At 52.0% G+C, this 15,342-nt stretch overlaps 1 protein-coding gene across 1 annotated transcript in view; it reads left to right on the forward strand.

The window, feature by feature from the left end:
• Window positions 1–15,342, forward strand: part of Stk10 (serine/threonine kinase 10) — a 111,430-nt gene that overhangs the window by 15,625 nt on the left and 80,463 nt on the right. The window contains exon 2 of the mRNA XM_076856341.2: window positions 5,138–5,302. Within this exon, the coding sequence (XP_076712456.2) occupies window positions 5,138–5,302 (165 nt within the window). The remainder of the gene's footprint in view (window positions 1–5,137; window positions 5,303–15,342) is intronic.

The raw sequence follows: 15,342 nt of genomic DNA on the forward strand, positions 1-15,342 counted from the left end.
GACTCATTTGCAGGCGGTTGTGGAGACTCGCGGGCCTGGAGTTGGGGTGCCCGCGGGAACAGGCCCCTGCAGGCCTCCCCTAGAGGCCCACGTGTGCCTGGTGGTCTTGCCTTTCCTTGCAGAATGGGCGTGGGAGTTAGGAATGGTGCCTGTGTTCTCTCCGGATCCCAAGTTCCACGATATCAGTTATTTCCTGGGAGGAGGCAGGGGGAACATCGGGATCAGCGGCAGCTGGGAGGGAAAGGGAGGTTCCGGGGCTGTCCCCTGCTGGCCACTGTGTGACCGGCTCTCAGGAATCCCCCAGCCCCTGAATGGGCTGCCCGGGCCCCTTGGGTGGGACAGGGCTCCCGGCTGGGCGGCTGCCCTACCCCCTCTATGGGCTACGGCGGCACAAGGGGAAGGATTGTTCCCACCGAGGTGTCTGGGCCAGGAGACACAGTGCCACTGTGTGTCTGCTCCCAAGGGTGTGGGCCGAGGGTTAGTCATTGCTGGCTGGCAGTGGAGGCCAGCGGGGGACCCCTTGCCCTTGGCTGGACCCCGGCTGGTGGGAGAGATGGACGTCAGAGGCCACAGACTGCCACTTGTTCCTTGTGCCATCCAGCCTGTGAAGGCCCCCGTGCACCCCCTCTCCATTGACCACCCTGAGCTCCCAGGACCGCCCACCCCCAAAATCATCCCAGAGCATGGAGGGAGCTCGCGCTTCAGTTCCCACCCCCTGACTGGACAGGGGGAAACCGAGGCCCAGGCCTGACTGCTGCAGAATTCATAGACAGACACCTCCCGCAGAGCAGTCAGGCACCAGGACTTTGAAACCACAGGGCCAAAATTTAATTCCTACCCTGTTATTTACCAGCTGCGTGACCTTGGGCAAATGGCTTCACCTCCCTGAGCATCTGTTTACTTTTTTGGGGGGTGGGTGAATACAGGATTGAACTCGAGGGCACTCGACCACTGAGCCACATCCCAGCCCTGTTTTGTATTTTATTTAGAGACAGGGTCTCACTGAGCTGCTTAGCGCCTCGCTGTTGCTGAGGCTGGCTTTGAACTTGCCATCCTCCTGCCTCAGCCTCCAGAGCCACTGGGAGAACCGAGGTGCCCCTCTGCACCCAGTCTGTTTTCTTTGTGTTCTTCTTTTTTCCCTGCGAGACAGGACCTCACTTTGCTGCCCAGGTTGGATCCCAGTTCCTGGGTTCGAGCCGTCCTTCTGCCTCGGCCTCCTGAGCAGCTGGGACCACAGGTGCGCGGCACTGCACTGGCCAGCATCGGCCTCGCGGGTGAAGTGGTGCTTATGACAGAGCCGGAGAGCTGCCGTGGGAGGCCGGTGCTGAAGCTCCCACTCCTGGTGGGTCTGGGGCCTCTCCAAGCCTCAGTCTGCCGGTCTGGGAAGTGGACGTGCCAGCTCATGCTGGCCTTAGTGGCTCAGGGGCAGGTGGAATTCTGGCAGCGTGAGCTAGCGCTCCCTCTGCAGGAGGGGGCCAATTGGCAGTGGCTGTCATTCGTCCCTAGTGACTGGAGCTGGTGTGGGGAACTGTGGACACTGGCCAAGCAGGGCCTTCCGGGAGGTGGTTGGAGCCGGGCAGGCTTGGTTAGGACCCACCCTCTCCGCTGTGCGACCTGAGAAGGACCACGGGGCTCTCGGGGTCTCAGCCATCCTCCGTTAACCCAGGATAAGTGGTGTCTATCTTCCAGGGTGGGTGGCACCCAGAGAGCTCCATGGGTGTCGCTGCTTTATCTTCTGCCATTAGGGCCTCCTCTGTGGCCTCGCGATGGGCTGTGACTTCAACCAGGCTTGTAAAATTGTGTCCAAGTCACTTTCGGGCCCTGGTTTCTCCCGACCCCTCCCTGGCAGGCTCTGGCCTTGTGAAACCTGAGCATGGTGCTGGTGGCCTCCGTTCCTTGTGTTGACACTGGCGCCCCACGGGAGGCCCGGCCCTGTGGTCAATGCTGCCTTTCAGGACAGTGGGCAAAGTAGGTTTTGTGCACTCCTGGAAACCAGCCCTCACCTCCTCCACCCTAGAGGAAAACACCCCTCTCCAGGAAACCCAGGAGAAAGTGGCGCAGCCTTCCCGCCAGTGCCACAGTGAAGGTGGGTGATGGAGGGGCCTTTCCCGCTCAGCGTGGCGTGCTTGCCCGGTCTCCTGGCCCTCACCTGGCCTTGCTAGGCCCTCAGACCTTGCCTCCTCTCTGTAAAGGAGCAGAGCTGCTGAGCTCCTCCTGGGAGTTTGTGGAGGAGGAGGAGGAGGAGGAGATGGAGGAGGAGAAGGAGGAGAGGGAGGAGGAGATGAAGGAGGAGGAGGAGAAGGAGATGGAGGAGGAGGAGGAGGAGAAGGAGGAGTAGGAGGAGGAGAAGGAGAAGGAGAAGGAGGAGGAGGAGAAGGAGGAGTAGGAGGAGGAGAAGGAGAAGGAGAAGGAGGAGGAGGAGAGGGAGAAGGAGGGGGAGGAGGAGATGAAGGAGGAGGAGAAGGAGAGGGAGGAGAGGGAGGAGGAGGAGGAGGAGGAGAGGGAGGAGGAGGAGATGGAGGAGGAGAAGGAGGAGAGGGAGGAGGAGATGAAGGAGGAGGAGGAGAGGGAGGAGGAGGAGGAGGGTGGAAGAGAGGGAGGAGGAGTTGGAGGAGGAGAAGGAGAGGGAGGAGGGGATGGAGCAAAGATGCTCTACAGAAGTGAAAGGAGTCTTTTCAGTTCCCTGGTGGGAATAAAATGAAACATGAAGAAATCTAAAGTTGGGCACATGGGGTGTGTGTGTGTGTGTGTGTGTGTGTGTGTGTGAGAGAGAGAGAGAGAGAGAGAGAGAGAGGAGGGAGAGAGAGATTGGGGGAAGGACCCCACACAGGCAGGCCCGGTTGGCAGATCGTCCCAGGACAACGTCTGGCCCCATGAATCCCCTCCCCTGAGCTGGACTGGAGGCCGGAGGCTGGAGGCTGTGGAGACTCTGGCCTTAGGGACTCTGGGGTGTGCACCTGAGGTGAGATGAGGCCTGGCCTTGGCCCAGTGCGAATGGATTGAGGCATGTGCACGTCTATCCCAGGGCCCGAGCAGGGCTGCCTGTAGAAATGTGAAGTCTTGTCACCACTGCGAGGGACCCCAGGACTTGGCAGCTCAGTCAGCAAAAGGTGCTCCTCACTGAGAAAAAAACAGGTGAAAAGCAAAGCAATGGAGCCGTGAGGGGGTCGCCCTTGTGAGCGCCGGCTCTGCCTCCACCGTGCAGGGCCACCTGTCTCCCTGCTGGACCTCGGGCTCTGGGCGGCCCTGGAGAGAGTGGCGGTGCTGCGCCCGGAGCCTCACCTGTCCCCGCTCCGAGGAGCGCAGGGAGCGGTGGAGGGGTGGCTGTCTTTGGAGGTAGACCCGGTGCGTTCCCACTGTTCCCACTGTTCCTGTTGCATCGCCTTCTAACCCTGGACTTGCTTGTCATTCTCGGCTGGGAGGGGCGGAGCCGCTGGCCCCTGGTCCTGCCCACAGGATGAGCGCACTGCTGCCCACAGCACCAGGCTCCGGGACTGACGGTGGGACGGTCATGGGGACCCCGAAGCCCGTCCCCATGCTTTGCTCGGTCTCCAGAGGAGCAGCTCACTCAGGGGCCATGCTGCCCACATGTCCCTTGGTGACACTGGACTCGCGGTCGCACAGTGGGGCAGATGCTCCCAGCAGCATGCTGTGTGGCTGGTGGGACCCTGGCCGAGAGGCCGTCTTGCCCCGCGGGTCCAGGACACCTGCTCTTGCCAAGGGGGGGGAGACTGCTCCGGCCCTTGCAGGGCTATTTCTGTCCCACTCTCTGAGTTTGGTAAGATTCATCCAACACCATGTTTGTCATTGTGACCTTTCATAAGCGATGACTCCATGCTGTTCACTAAGTCCACAGTACCACTGTGTAGCCAGCACCTCTCTCTCTTGCAAATCCTTAGCCCCCCAAACAGAACTCTGTACCCACTAAACAATGACTCCCCACGCCCCCTCTCCCACCCCTGGAGACCTCTGCTGTAGCTCCTGTCTCCGTGATTCCTCCTGCTCTGAGAGTAGGTGGAGTCAGGCAGCATTTGGGCAATTGTGTCTGGCTTGCTTCGCTGGCGCCATGTTAAGGTTCATCCATGTTGTAGCCAAGGTCAGACTTCACTCCTTTTTAAGGGCTGAATACTATGCCATGGTACTAGGCATCGTGTCCGTTTCTCCATCTCCTTGATCACCCTTGGCTTGCTCACGCCTCTGGCTCCGGTGAAGAAGGACACATCTGCTGGAGTCCCTGCTTCTGTCTCTTTCGGGTCCCTGCCTGCTGTTGGAGTGCTGGACTGCGGTGACCCTGTGGGGAAGCTGCCACACCCTTTTCCTTGATGGCAATGGTTCTGATTTCTCCTAAGTCTTCACTGACACTGGAACTTTCCGTTGGGAAAAGTAGCCATCCAGGTGGGAAAATCAGTGCTCTTTCTCATCAGATGAGAACCGGGGCTTTGGCCAGGTGACACGTCTCAGAAGCGATTCTGCCATGGCTGGAGGGCCCGCCCTGAAACCCCTGTGTGTTGTGCTGGCTTCATGGTTTGGTTCTGGTTTTGCTGGGCAGGGGGTGGCCCTGGGACCTTGCAGAGCTGGGCGGGTGCTCTCCCGCAGAGCTGCACCCCCGCCTTACATTCTACTCGTACAATGTATGTGAAATGGTGCAAATGGAAATCTAAGGGTATGGAGAGAGGGGAGTGCCTCACGAGTCCTCTTAGTGCCCCCACCAGCCTGCCGCAGGGCAGTGTCTTTCCAGAACTTCCCGCCCTTCCCAACCACCCCAGCATGTATGAAAGCTAGTGTGCTACCTGTTGTATACACAGTATCACTTTGGTTGTTGGGGGGCAGATCTTCCCACTGAGCAGATACCCTTCTTGGGCCTGGGGGTTGGTAGCACTGCCCCATCCCTGTGTTACTTACCCCCGAAGAGGGGGTGTCTGCTGTCATCATTATTCAACCCCGAGCCCTGTCCCTGTGCTGACATGGCGTGCAGCGCTGGCCACGGTCCAGAACAGTGTGAGTCCTGGTGCAGCTCCTGGTCCCCTCTGCACATCCGGCCTCTGTTTTCACACTCTGCGGGGCCCTCTGGGCTGCCTTCCAGGGTCAGTTTCCTGCCCAGCACGCCTGGCTGACCTTCTGTGTCTCCGCTTTGCAGGCCAAGAATAAGGAGACGGGCGCCCTGGCCGCGGCCAAGGTCATCGAGACCAAGAGCGAGGAGGAGCTGGAGGACTACATCGTGGAGATCGAGATCCTGGCCACCTGCGACCACCCCTACATCGTGAAGCTCCTGGGCGCCTACTACTACGACACGAAGCTGTGGGTAGGTGCCCGGCCCCTGCAGCCCGCACGGTCTGGATCCCGGGTGCTGCTACACGCCAGTCAGCCCGAGACGCATGCGTAGCCCGTCACTGCCTCGGTTTCTCCATCTGCACAGTGGGGGTGGCACGGCGAGATGAGCATCTCGGGGGCCTGGAATCTGGGGGGCTTGTGAGACCTGAGAGGTGCCTCATGTTTCAGGTCTAGAGTGCATCAGGTTTGGGGTTTGGGGATAAGGATGCTCAGGTGATGAAGTCTGCAAATATTCCCAAATCTGAAGCACCTCTGCTACCCTCGGGTAAGGGTTCCCAGCCCATGGTGCCTGGCTCACAGAGCGGTTCATTCTGGGTAGGTCTGGGGGCGCCTGGCATGTGGGACAGCCCTGGTGGTTTTATTATTCACGGCATAAGGCTCCTTTTCTACCGCGGCTGCAGCTCCACAGCTCTAAACGAGGGGCCCTGCAGCCCCCCTTCCTGTTCCCCACAGCACCGCATCCTGTGTCCTGCGCGGTACAGGGGCGGCTTTGAGCCGTCTTCCGAACTCAGCGTCACCCACAGCTTCTGCAGCGGAATCCTAGAGCAGCCCTGGTGTTCAGAGGACAGACCTCCCCACGGAAGCTGTCCTGATGCCAGTGCCCCTCAGTTTACAAAGCCCAAACTTCCCAGGATGTGAACCTCTCCAAAATGTTTAGCCAAGGTGTACATAGAAAATGTCGTGTCTATGTGCCCCAAATCCAGAACCCCGTCGAAACAGAACCATGGGTGCAGGAAAGGTCTCAGGTGAAAATTCCAGATGTAATTGTGAGACCCTGGGGTTGCTGTGTAGACGTGTTGAGAAGGGAGCTAAGGGGCTGCTCTTGCTGAGGGTTAAAGAACTGTTTGTCTATCAGGAAGGAATGTCCTAGCACGGTGCGGACGATCATGATGGTGTTTTGTGGACACAGAGAATTTCACTGCATTTTAGTTGTGTTTTCAGAAATTGGTGGAGAACTTGGGACTGAGGAGTAATGCTTTATAATCTTTCCCACTGAGTGGGGCGTCGAATACTGGCTTCTTTTCACACAAAATGCCTGGATTTTAGGAACAGAACCTGATGCTAAGTGGAGGAATCTGTTTCATTTGAGAAAAAGGCTTTTGAGTAGCTCTGAGTTGTCACGCAGTCTTGCGGCAGAAGTTGACTGTCAGGGGCAGAGTGAGCGTGAGAGAGATCTGTGGTAGCTCTGTCTGTTTTAAAGGCTCCCTTCCGCCCCCGGGGGCTTCGGTGAGCCTCTCTAGTCTGGCTCGGTGGTTTGTTTCTGTGTCTCTTTGGCCCTTTAAGCCATGAGCCAGCTACATGGATCTTCCCTGTGGCCCCTTGGGAGGAAAGAGCTTGGCGGCATGGGCCACCTGTAGGTCTAAGCCGCAGAGAAAGATGGTGCTGAAACACAGTCTGGCCTTTGAGGGGTTTTCTGGATCATTACCCAATGTGGCCACTGAAGTTGGTCTGTCAGGGGTAACATGTGGAAGGGGGTCCGTCTGTGCAGGCATTATGTGGTTTCATGATAAAGGATCTGAACTGGCAGAAACTAAGTTCAGGTTGCCCAAAGCCCTGCCTCTGGTGTGCAAGGAGAGCAGGACACCAGAAGAGGGGGTTCGAGAAGATTTAAATCCTTTCAGCCTGGCGCTGGGAGTCCCAGCACTGATCCTCAGCCTGGCCCCAGGCAGCTGCCGGTCATGGCACCGTGGTCAAGGACACCAGCCCCGAGTGGAAGAAATCCCAGGAAAGCTGCCCAGCTGTAGTGAAATGGCCAAAGGGAACCTGCTTCTCCCTGCCTTCCAGCCCCTTCTGCCCCTAGGGGGGTGAAGGCCACTGGCCACAAAGGAGGTGGCAGTAGGTTCCAGCACTGTCAGTTTATGACCTGGGACAGGAAGAGTCTCCACTTCTAAGACTGGACAAGTCAGCCTGTTTGGCCAGGGGCTGTCCATCACCGGGGCAAAGCAAGTCTTGCTGTAACAACTGGGGAGACTGGCCGGGTAAACAACTGTACCCAGAAAAGGAAAACCCCAGAAACGTAGGCCCACCTGTGTTCTGTAGGCAGCCTCTGCAAGGCTTCTTCAAGGAGATCTTCAAAGGACGGAAAGGGCCTCCTCCACCAAGCACCAGCGCGCCTAGTGCGAGAAAAAGGCCCTAAGGGAGCCTCTGGGTACCATTGTGGGGAAAGTCGATGGCATTGTGATAATGGTAATGGTGACAACAGGCCGGGCTTGGAAATATCCTGGGCTCCAAACCCCTGAATGCATCCTGGGAGAAAAAAGACCAAAGCCCAGTTTGTGCACACGCTGGGTGTCTACCCCTCTGCTGGATGGAACTTGCTGTGTACATTAAATGCACAGGTAATATTCATAAGGACGGTTTCAGAATATGAGTTTAAGAAAGGGTCTGAAACTGGAAAAAAAGAGATAAGAAAGTTATGGGTATGAAAATGTATTTTATTATGGAAAATTAGAAGGTAATGTTTCTGGATGAGGATTTATTTTGTATAGTAAAGTCCAAGATGAAAGAGGGCAAGACTAAGGGTGTAGACGAGGTGCGCATGTCTAAGTAAGTTGCAGAAGGTCTGTGAAGGTACGTCTCAAAAAGTGTGTATGGGATTAAAATTGGCTATAGTTAGCATAGTCAGTCAAAGTTTTTCAAATTTTAATGTGCTGATATGAAGCAAAGTGTGAAACATTGATCTGCTCTTATCTATCCAAAAGGATTTCTTTTATCTGTTAGGTTTTATTACTTAGGAAACTAAGTCTTCTTAAAGGGATTAGGGTTCGTACGTATCTTAAAGTCTTTTAAATGATTACTTCATAACTGGTTAAATAAACAACACTTATTTTAGGTTATAACAACAATGTAGTTGACATTCTAAATATATGTGATTAGATATATTTACATATCTGAGAACTATATCTGTCCGAGCCTTGGCTAAGTGTTATGTAAAAGCTTATAAAATGAAAATTTATCTAGGTTTACTGGCAAGGTAAACAATAATTGCTCCCTCTTATATACTGATCTGACATAGAAGGGCCACACAGTCATTTGAAGACCTGTCTTAGAGCTGTTTACTTTGACTGAGTCTATTTCTGATCATGAACACTATTTCCTAAGTATGAGATTTGTCTATCCTTCGATTTTTGCTAGTACTGCTAACACAGGCAGACCTGTGATTATTGTAGCTGTGTATACTATGGATTCTAAATTTTATTTTAAAAGTTAAACAGTTAGATGTAAAGTTTAGGAGAGCATTTAGCCAAGTTGGTATTCTTTAAGCTAAAGTTGTCTGCAACAATAGTCTCCTTCAGATTTATACAGAAATAACAAATTTGGTTGGTATTTATTTATGTCATTTGATATTTTATGACTGGATAAAGGTTACATGTTGTAAATAAGTTACATATAAAATTTTGCATTACTCTTTACACTGGGGTGGAAATTTAAATGGATTTTTGGAAGGTAATCCAAAAATACATTTAAATTTCTGATCTGTTTAAAGGTGACATTGTAAAACATAGAAGCACTTTGCCACTTTTTCCACAAAAAAAGTTAAAAACTCTTTTAGCCTTTGTTTGATTCAAGTTTCAGATATAATATTGTGTTGTGTTATTTGTCAAGAGCCCTCCTTACCTGAGAGAAGGCTCTGCCTCCCACCTCACTCCATGTTAGAATGCCTCTATTATAGGCTAGACTTTAGCTCATTTAAAGTTGGGTTCAAAAAATGGATTTTTGTTGTAAAGATTACTGTGATGTCAAAATAAACAGGGAATATTTTATATATATATAAAGTAAAAGTTTAAGATTATAAAAATCACTTTTCTTGGTTTATAGCTATTATACAAGCTGAATATGTTTTTGCCCTCTTAGTTTCATTCTGTATTTTCCTTGTAAATTTTATAACTCTTGCCTGTTAGTGTTTTGCAGAGGTACTGCTTCTAAAAGTAATTTGAGATAATAAGCCATCACCTACAGGGCAGACAGGATATAAGGCTGGCTTACAGCCCTATACCAACCTTTAAATGAAAGGGGTAACTGTAAAATTACAGACATGGAGGTTAAAACACATTGCTCCCACTTCAAGACTAGTGAAACTTGCTTGCTGGATGTTTAAAACCAAAAACTTGGAGATCAAAATCAAGGAAGTAAAAGGGCCAAGGAAAGAGCACCTAAAATTCTGGTCCTTGCCCTCAAAGGTCAGCCAGGACCAGAGAATGATGAGACTCCTCTCTGGACCCTGCAATTCTGGTGAGTCACCTGTTCTGCTGATCAGGGAGATTGAGAGGACCCTAGAGAACAGGAAGCCAACCAGTGCACATTCTGCAAAGAGGAGGGTCATTGGAGACAGAAATGTCCCTGATGCTTCCAAGAGAAGCCACATGTAGTCAGGCAGACCTGACCCATCCTGGCAGGTGGCATCACTGGTAAAGGAAAGTTAAAGGAGCCAGGAGGCTTCGTACATGTCCCCAAGAGTGATGTCTGAGTAATCTCAGCTGACTCTTAAGAATAGATAGGAACAAGGTCAGTTTTAACCAACTTGGTCTTAAACACCTGGCAGGAGAGTACAGCTAAGGCACAGTCCTACAGGGACATTTATTTATTTATTTTTCTTTTTTTTTAATTTTTATTGTTGGTTGTTCAAAACATTACATAGTTCTTAGTATATCATATTTCACACTTTGATTCAAGTGGGTTATGAACTCCCATTTTTACCCCGTATACAGATTGCAGAATCACATCGGTTACACATCCATTGATTTACATATTGCCATACTAGGGTCTGTTGTATTCTGCTGCCTTTCTTATCCTTTACTATCCCCGCTCCCCTCCCCTCCCCTCTTCTCTCTCTACCTCCTCTACTGTAATTCATTTCTCCCCTTGTATTTTTTTCCCTTTCCCCTCACTTCCTCTTGTATGTAATTTTGTATACCCCTGAGGGTCTCCTTCCATTTCCATGCAATTTCCCTTCTCTCTCCCTTTCCCTCCCACCTCTCATCCCTGTTTAATGTTAATCTTCTTCTCATGCTCTTCCTCCCTACTCTGTTCTTAGTTACTCTCCTTAAATCAAAGAAGACATTTGGCATTTGTTTTTAAGGGATTGGCTAGCTTCACTTAGCATAATCTGCTCTAATGCCATCCATTTCCCTGCAAATTCTATGATTTTGTCATTTTTTAATGCAGAGTAATACTCCATTGCTACAGGGACATTTAAAAGGAAAGATAATGATTCTGTAAAATGTAACTTAAGATGTATATTTGTGTTGGCCCTACCAAAAGTAACTCTGCAGGCCATAAAGGAACAGTTCTTGTGTGCCTAATAATAATGATCAAAAGGGACTCTAGAGTCACAAGTTTGTCCCGAGTTAATTTGAGCCTGATCTCATAGTCCTACAAATTTTCCCTAATCTCCTTCATTGACAAATCTGTTTTTCACTGTATGATTATGAGTTAGTGTCTTCATGGTTTTCAGAGACTGGCTGAAATACTAATTGCCTTCATGCTAATTGTTTACAAAAAGCAATGCTTTGCTGTCTTGTTTATTGTTGACTTAGCATGAACCCTGCCCTGTGTATAGCTGTCCAGTCACCTGCCATCTGCCACTGTGGACCTCTGGACAGCTCTGATGCTGAATGCCCTTCACTGTCCATGACCCACCTGATAAAGAACAAGGATTTGGGTTACTCCCCCCGCCCCTTTCAGCAAGAAGCAGCTTCGAGATGTGGCTGCCCATTTTTCCATAGAAATGGGATGTAGGAATTGACAGTGGGAATTGTAACAGTGGGGAATTGTAACAGTGTCCACATTAAGCTTTGAATATGCCCCTTGCTGCTTGGCCACTGCAACTAATTTTTAAAATGGACACATTTCTTTCTCTTCCTCTCTTCCTGCTCCTCCCTAATCCCTCCCCCTTTCTAATCTCAGGGAAACAAGGTTACCTTTCCTCCCATCCCAGGCAGAGAGAGTTTTCTGTCCTTGAGCACAACCCACCACAGGAACAAAGGAATCCAGACTTTGGGGATGGCACCAGAGGATCTCAGAAATGACTGTCTCCCACAGTAACAAGTGAATGGCAACTCTGACAGAGAACATTGGAACGTAGCCTTTGAATCACCTCTTTAAATTCCCCCAGCCTCCCTTGATGGGCAGAATCACAGCCCCTGGGACAGGAGTCCCCTTTGCTAGCAAAGCTATAAAACTTCTTTTTCCTCTTTCTCAAAACCATGTCCTCATTATTGGATTGGCACTGAAGACAAGGACCGAGCTCTCAATAACAATTTTAGTTTGTATTGGTCTGTTGTTTATTACTATAATGAATCGCCCAAAGCCGGGAACTTTATAAAGAAAAGACGTTTATTTGATTCAGAGTTCTGGAGGTTCATGGTCATGGTGTCAGCACTGGCTCTATTCTGGTGAGGACATCATGGCAGATGACATCATGGTGGGATATGTGTCAGAGGGAGAGGTCATGGTGCAAGACAGGAAGCCAGAGAGAGATTGGGGCCCCAGGAGAGTTGTGTTAGCCCCTTTGGGAGCGGTACCCCCAGGGGCCCAATGACCTCCTACCAGTCCTCACCTCTAAAGGTTCCACCTTCTCTTGACATCACTCTTCCAGGCCACGCCTCCATCAAATGAACCCCTGGGGGACACCTCACACCACACATAGCCTCCCCAGCTGTCTGCTGGCACTAGCTGCCCAGGACAAGGACACCTCTCCTGTGCCTCTGAGCATCTTCTCGGGGGGCTGCTTGGGCAGCAGAGAGGGACCCCTCCCCCCATCAGCTTCAGATTTCAGAGCCTGCTCTGCTCACTGTCTCCAGGGACCCTGGAGTAGAGCAGGTAGGGAGAGCCCCCAGGTAGCTTTTGCAGAGGAAGGAACAGAGAGGGCAGGCCCCTTGATCAGAGTCACTCAGCAGAGGCCGATGTCGCTGTGATTTCTCTGTCCTAATTCAAGGCGCCGCTTTTTTTAAAGTTTTTTTTTTCTTTTAAGAAATTATGCAAATATCACATAGGTAGGCATCAGAGGAAAATGAGAAAAGCAAAAGAGAAAAAGATTAAAGCCATCCAAATTTTTATACCGGAGAGAACCACTAATAACCCTGGGGGTGTATTTTTCTAGAATGTTTCATGCAATTTTTTAAAAAGTAAGAGCATGCCCACCAGCCTGCCAGCCTGCCTTCCGCTGTTCACGGTGCTCCCGGGCCTCTCCCAGGCAGCAGGAGCCCACTCCCCTCTGTTCTCCCCAGGAAGCCGCCTTCCCAGCTGCCCCGTGGGTGGTCATTCGGCCACTTCTGCTTTTGTGTTTGTTTTGTGAACAACTCTGTGCGGGGCACCTGTGAGTTTCTGTCCAGAAACCTCTTTATGAGAAATCTCCAGGTTGTTCAGTGTCTAACTCCAAACTGGCCTCCCAGAGCCGCCTTTGATGTGAACCAAAGGCGTCCCCATGGACCCAGCCTCCCGTTTGTCCATCCATCCTCCTGCCCCTTCAGGTGTTCTTTGGACTGACAACTGTGTACGCAGTCAGAAAAATGACTATGGCGTGTCTGCCTCCCTCCTCCTCCTCCTCCTCCTCCTCCTCCTCCTCCTCCTCATGATTATTATTATTAATATTTGGACTGGGGATTGAACCCACAGGTGCTTCACCACTGACTACACCCCCAGGCCCCCTTTTTATTTTTTATTTTAGGACAGGGTCCAGCTGAGAACCTCGCTGAGTTGCTGAGGCTGGCTTTGAACTCACGGTCCTATGCCTCAGCCTCCCGAGTGGCTGCCTGGCCGTTCCCATGATGGGTTGTGGCTGGGCAGCAAGTACGTGGCAGTCCCGGGTCCACAGAAAACACTAATCATAGCCAGCACTCCGAGGGCTCCCGTGTGACGTGTGACGGTTGAGCCCCCTGTCTCACTTCCTCCACTTCCCAAGGTGGCCGCTCCTCTCCTTTCTGATGAAGAAAGTGAGAGCCCAGGGCTGGATGGTTGCCTCCAGTGCAGAGCTGGCAGGGGCTGAGCTGCAGCAGCAGAGCGGCTCTCGGCTGGACCGTGGCTGCCTCGTAGCTGTGCAGAGTAGACACCAGAGTCCGCTGGCCCCGGTTCTCACACCCACCCAGACCCCGCTTCGGCCCCTCCAGCCTACATGTGTCCCCGTGGGGACCCTGCCAGGTGTGATGTGCTTGTTTTGTGGGTGTGGGTTCCAGACATTGCAAGATCCAGGAAGGCAGTTCTAGAACCAGGTGTGTGTGGGGTGCGCGTCTTGGCACCAGGGGCAGCACCCGGTGAAAGGTGAGGTTGGCAAAGTCACTGGAGGCCTTCAGAGGAAGGGGCATTTGGACTGGATCTCGCAGGATGCGTAGGAGTCCATCAGAGGAACAGAGAAGGAAAGGCCATCCAAGTAGAGGGACCAACGTAGACAGAAGTGTGGACGGGAGGAGGCTGTGCTTCTGAGGTTCAAGGTCAGAGACCAACCAGGTCTTCAGTGTTGACCTCCGAGTGGCGGTTCTCAGGCCCGGGCCTTGCACGTGGTCCCGGGTGCCAACCTTCCCCCCCTGGGGTCTCAGGCAGAGCCAGTCATGGGCCCAGAGTCTGCTTAGGGACGTTGGGATGAGAAATCGGCTGGTGGCCGAGTGTCCCGGTGACTTCTGTGCCACGGCGGCCAGGGACAGACTTTCCCGAGTGGGTGAAGTTCCTTCTCCAAACCGCCCCACGTGCAGCCGGACAGAGTAGCTCATTTTCTCCCAGAACGTGTCATCTTAGCCAGATCCCTCAGGGTTTCTTCACTTCTGCTTTTAAATATCAAGTGGTGCCAGAGGGTGGAGGAAAAAGAAAGCAGTCGAGAGTGCTCTAGAGTGGCCCTGACCCCAGGGAGGAGCCCGATGGCCGGGTCAGGGCAGGGGCAGGGCAGTACTGTCCTTGTGGGCGTGGAGAGCTCTGGGGGGGCCTTCAGCAGGGCACGCTGTTCCCTCCCGTGGCTGTTGCTGTGATGAGTCTCTGGCTCTCTTCTCCTTTGCCCTGCCTGGTGGTGGAGGAACGGGTTCAATCCTGGATCCTGATGCCAAGTGAGATCATCTGTGAGCCTGTATTTCTTTATTTCTAAAATGATACGAATAACGACACAAAATCCAGCCTGTACTATCATCCTAAGGGAGACCCGTAGGCCGGGCATGGGCACAGAGTGGTTGCCTGGTCAGTGCCGTCGCACCTTCTCCCCTCCTCCCCTGGACCTTTCTTTCCATTCCCTCTTCTCCCTCAGTTTCCTGCAGCCCCCTGCCTTCTGGCTTCCCTGCCTGGGACCTGATGATCTCTCCCGAGGCTTCGAGGCGTCATTGTGTGTCCCTCACCCACTGAGAGGGGACGTCAGGGCAGGTGAAGACATGGGCTAGACAGAGGGAAGGCCTTTGTGGGCGCAGCAGGGAGACCCAGCACAAGTCAAGGCCAAAGGCTGCTCTGCCCTTAGGTTTCTCTGGTCAGAGGGTTTTGCAGCAAGTATACCCTCCCGGCACCTCGCACTGACCACTGAAGCCAGGACTTCCACTCGTCCTCAGAGGCCCTACAGCCAGAGTCCTCCCGGGTGAAACCCACTGTCCCGGTACAGCTGGGCATCTCCATGCATCCACGGGAGCCGTGGAGGACCCCTCCCCACGCCCCTCCATCCTGCCCCTCAGCAGCTCATGTGTCCTTTAAGGTGACTTATTTTTGCCACAATAGTTAGATATATTTTTTTATTTGTAGAAGTTGAATTTTTTATTTTAATTAATTTAACGTTTTTTTTAATATCTTAAGGTTTTTTTGTGACCCAAATTGTTACCACTTTTTTTATCTTTATTTTTATCTTTATCTTTATAGTGTGTTTTAATCTAACTAATTTAGAATGCCCCACGTTGGGCGCCAATTCCACCATGTGGCCAGCGCAATGGTTTCATTAATGAGGTTTTTGGCATAAAAGTTAGTTAGTGAGATTGAAATAAACACACAGACTCAGTTACCTTTTTTTATGACCAGGTCCGAGACGGCTCCCCTCTCTGGTTCCCAAGTCTA

This window comes from Callospermophilus lateralis, chromosome 5, assembly GCF_048772815.1.
Source record: "Callospermophilus lateralis isolate mCalLat2 chromosome 5, mCalLat2.hap1, whole genome shotgun sequence".
Lineage (NCBI taxonomy): Eukaryota > Metazoa > Chordata > Mammalia > Rodentia > Sciuridae > Callospermophilus > Callospermophilus lateralis.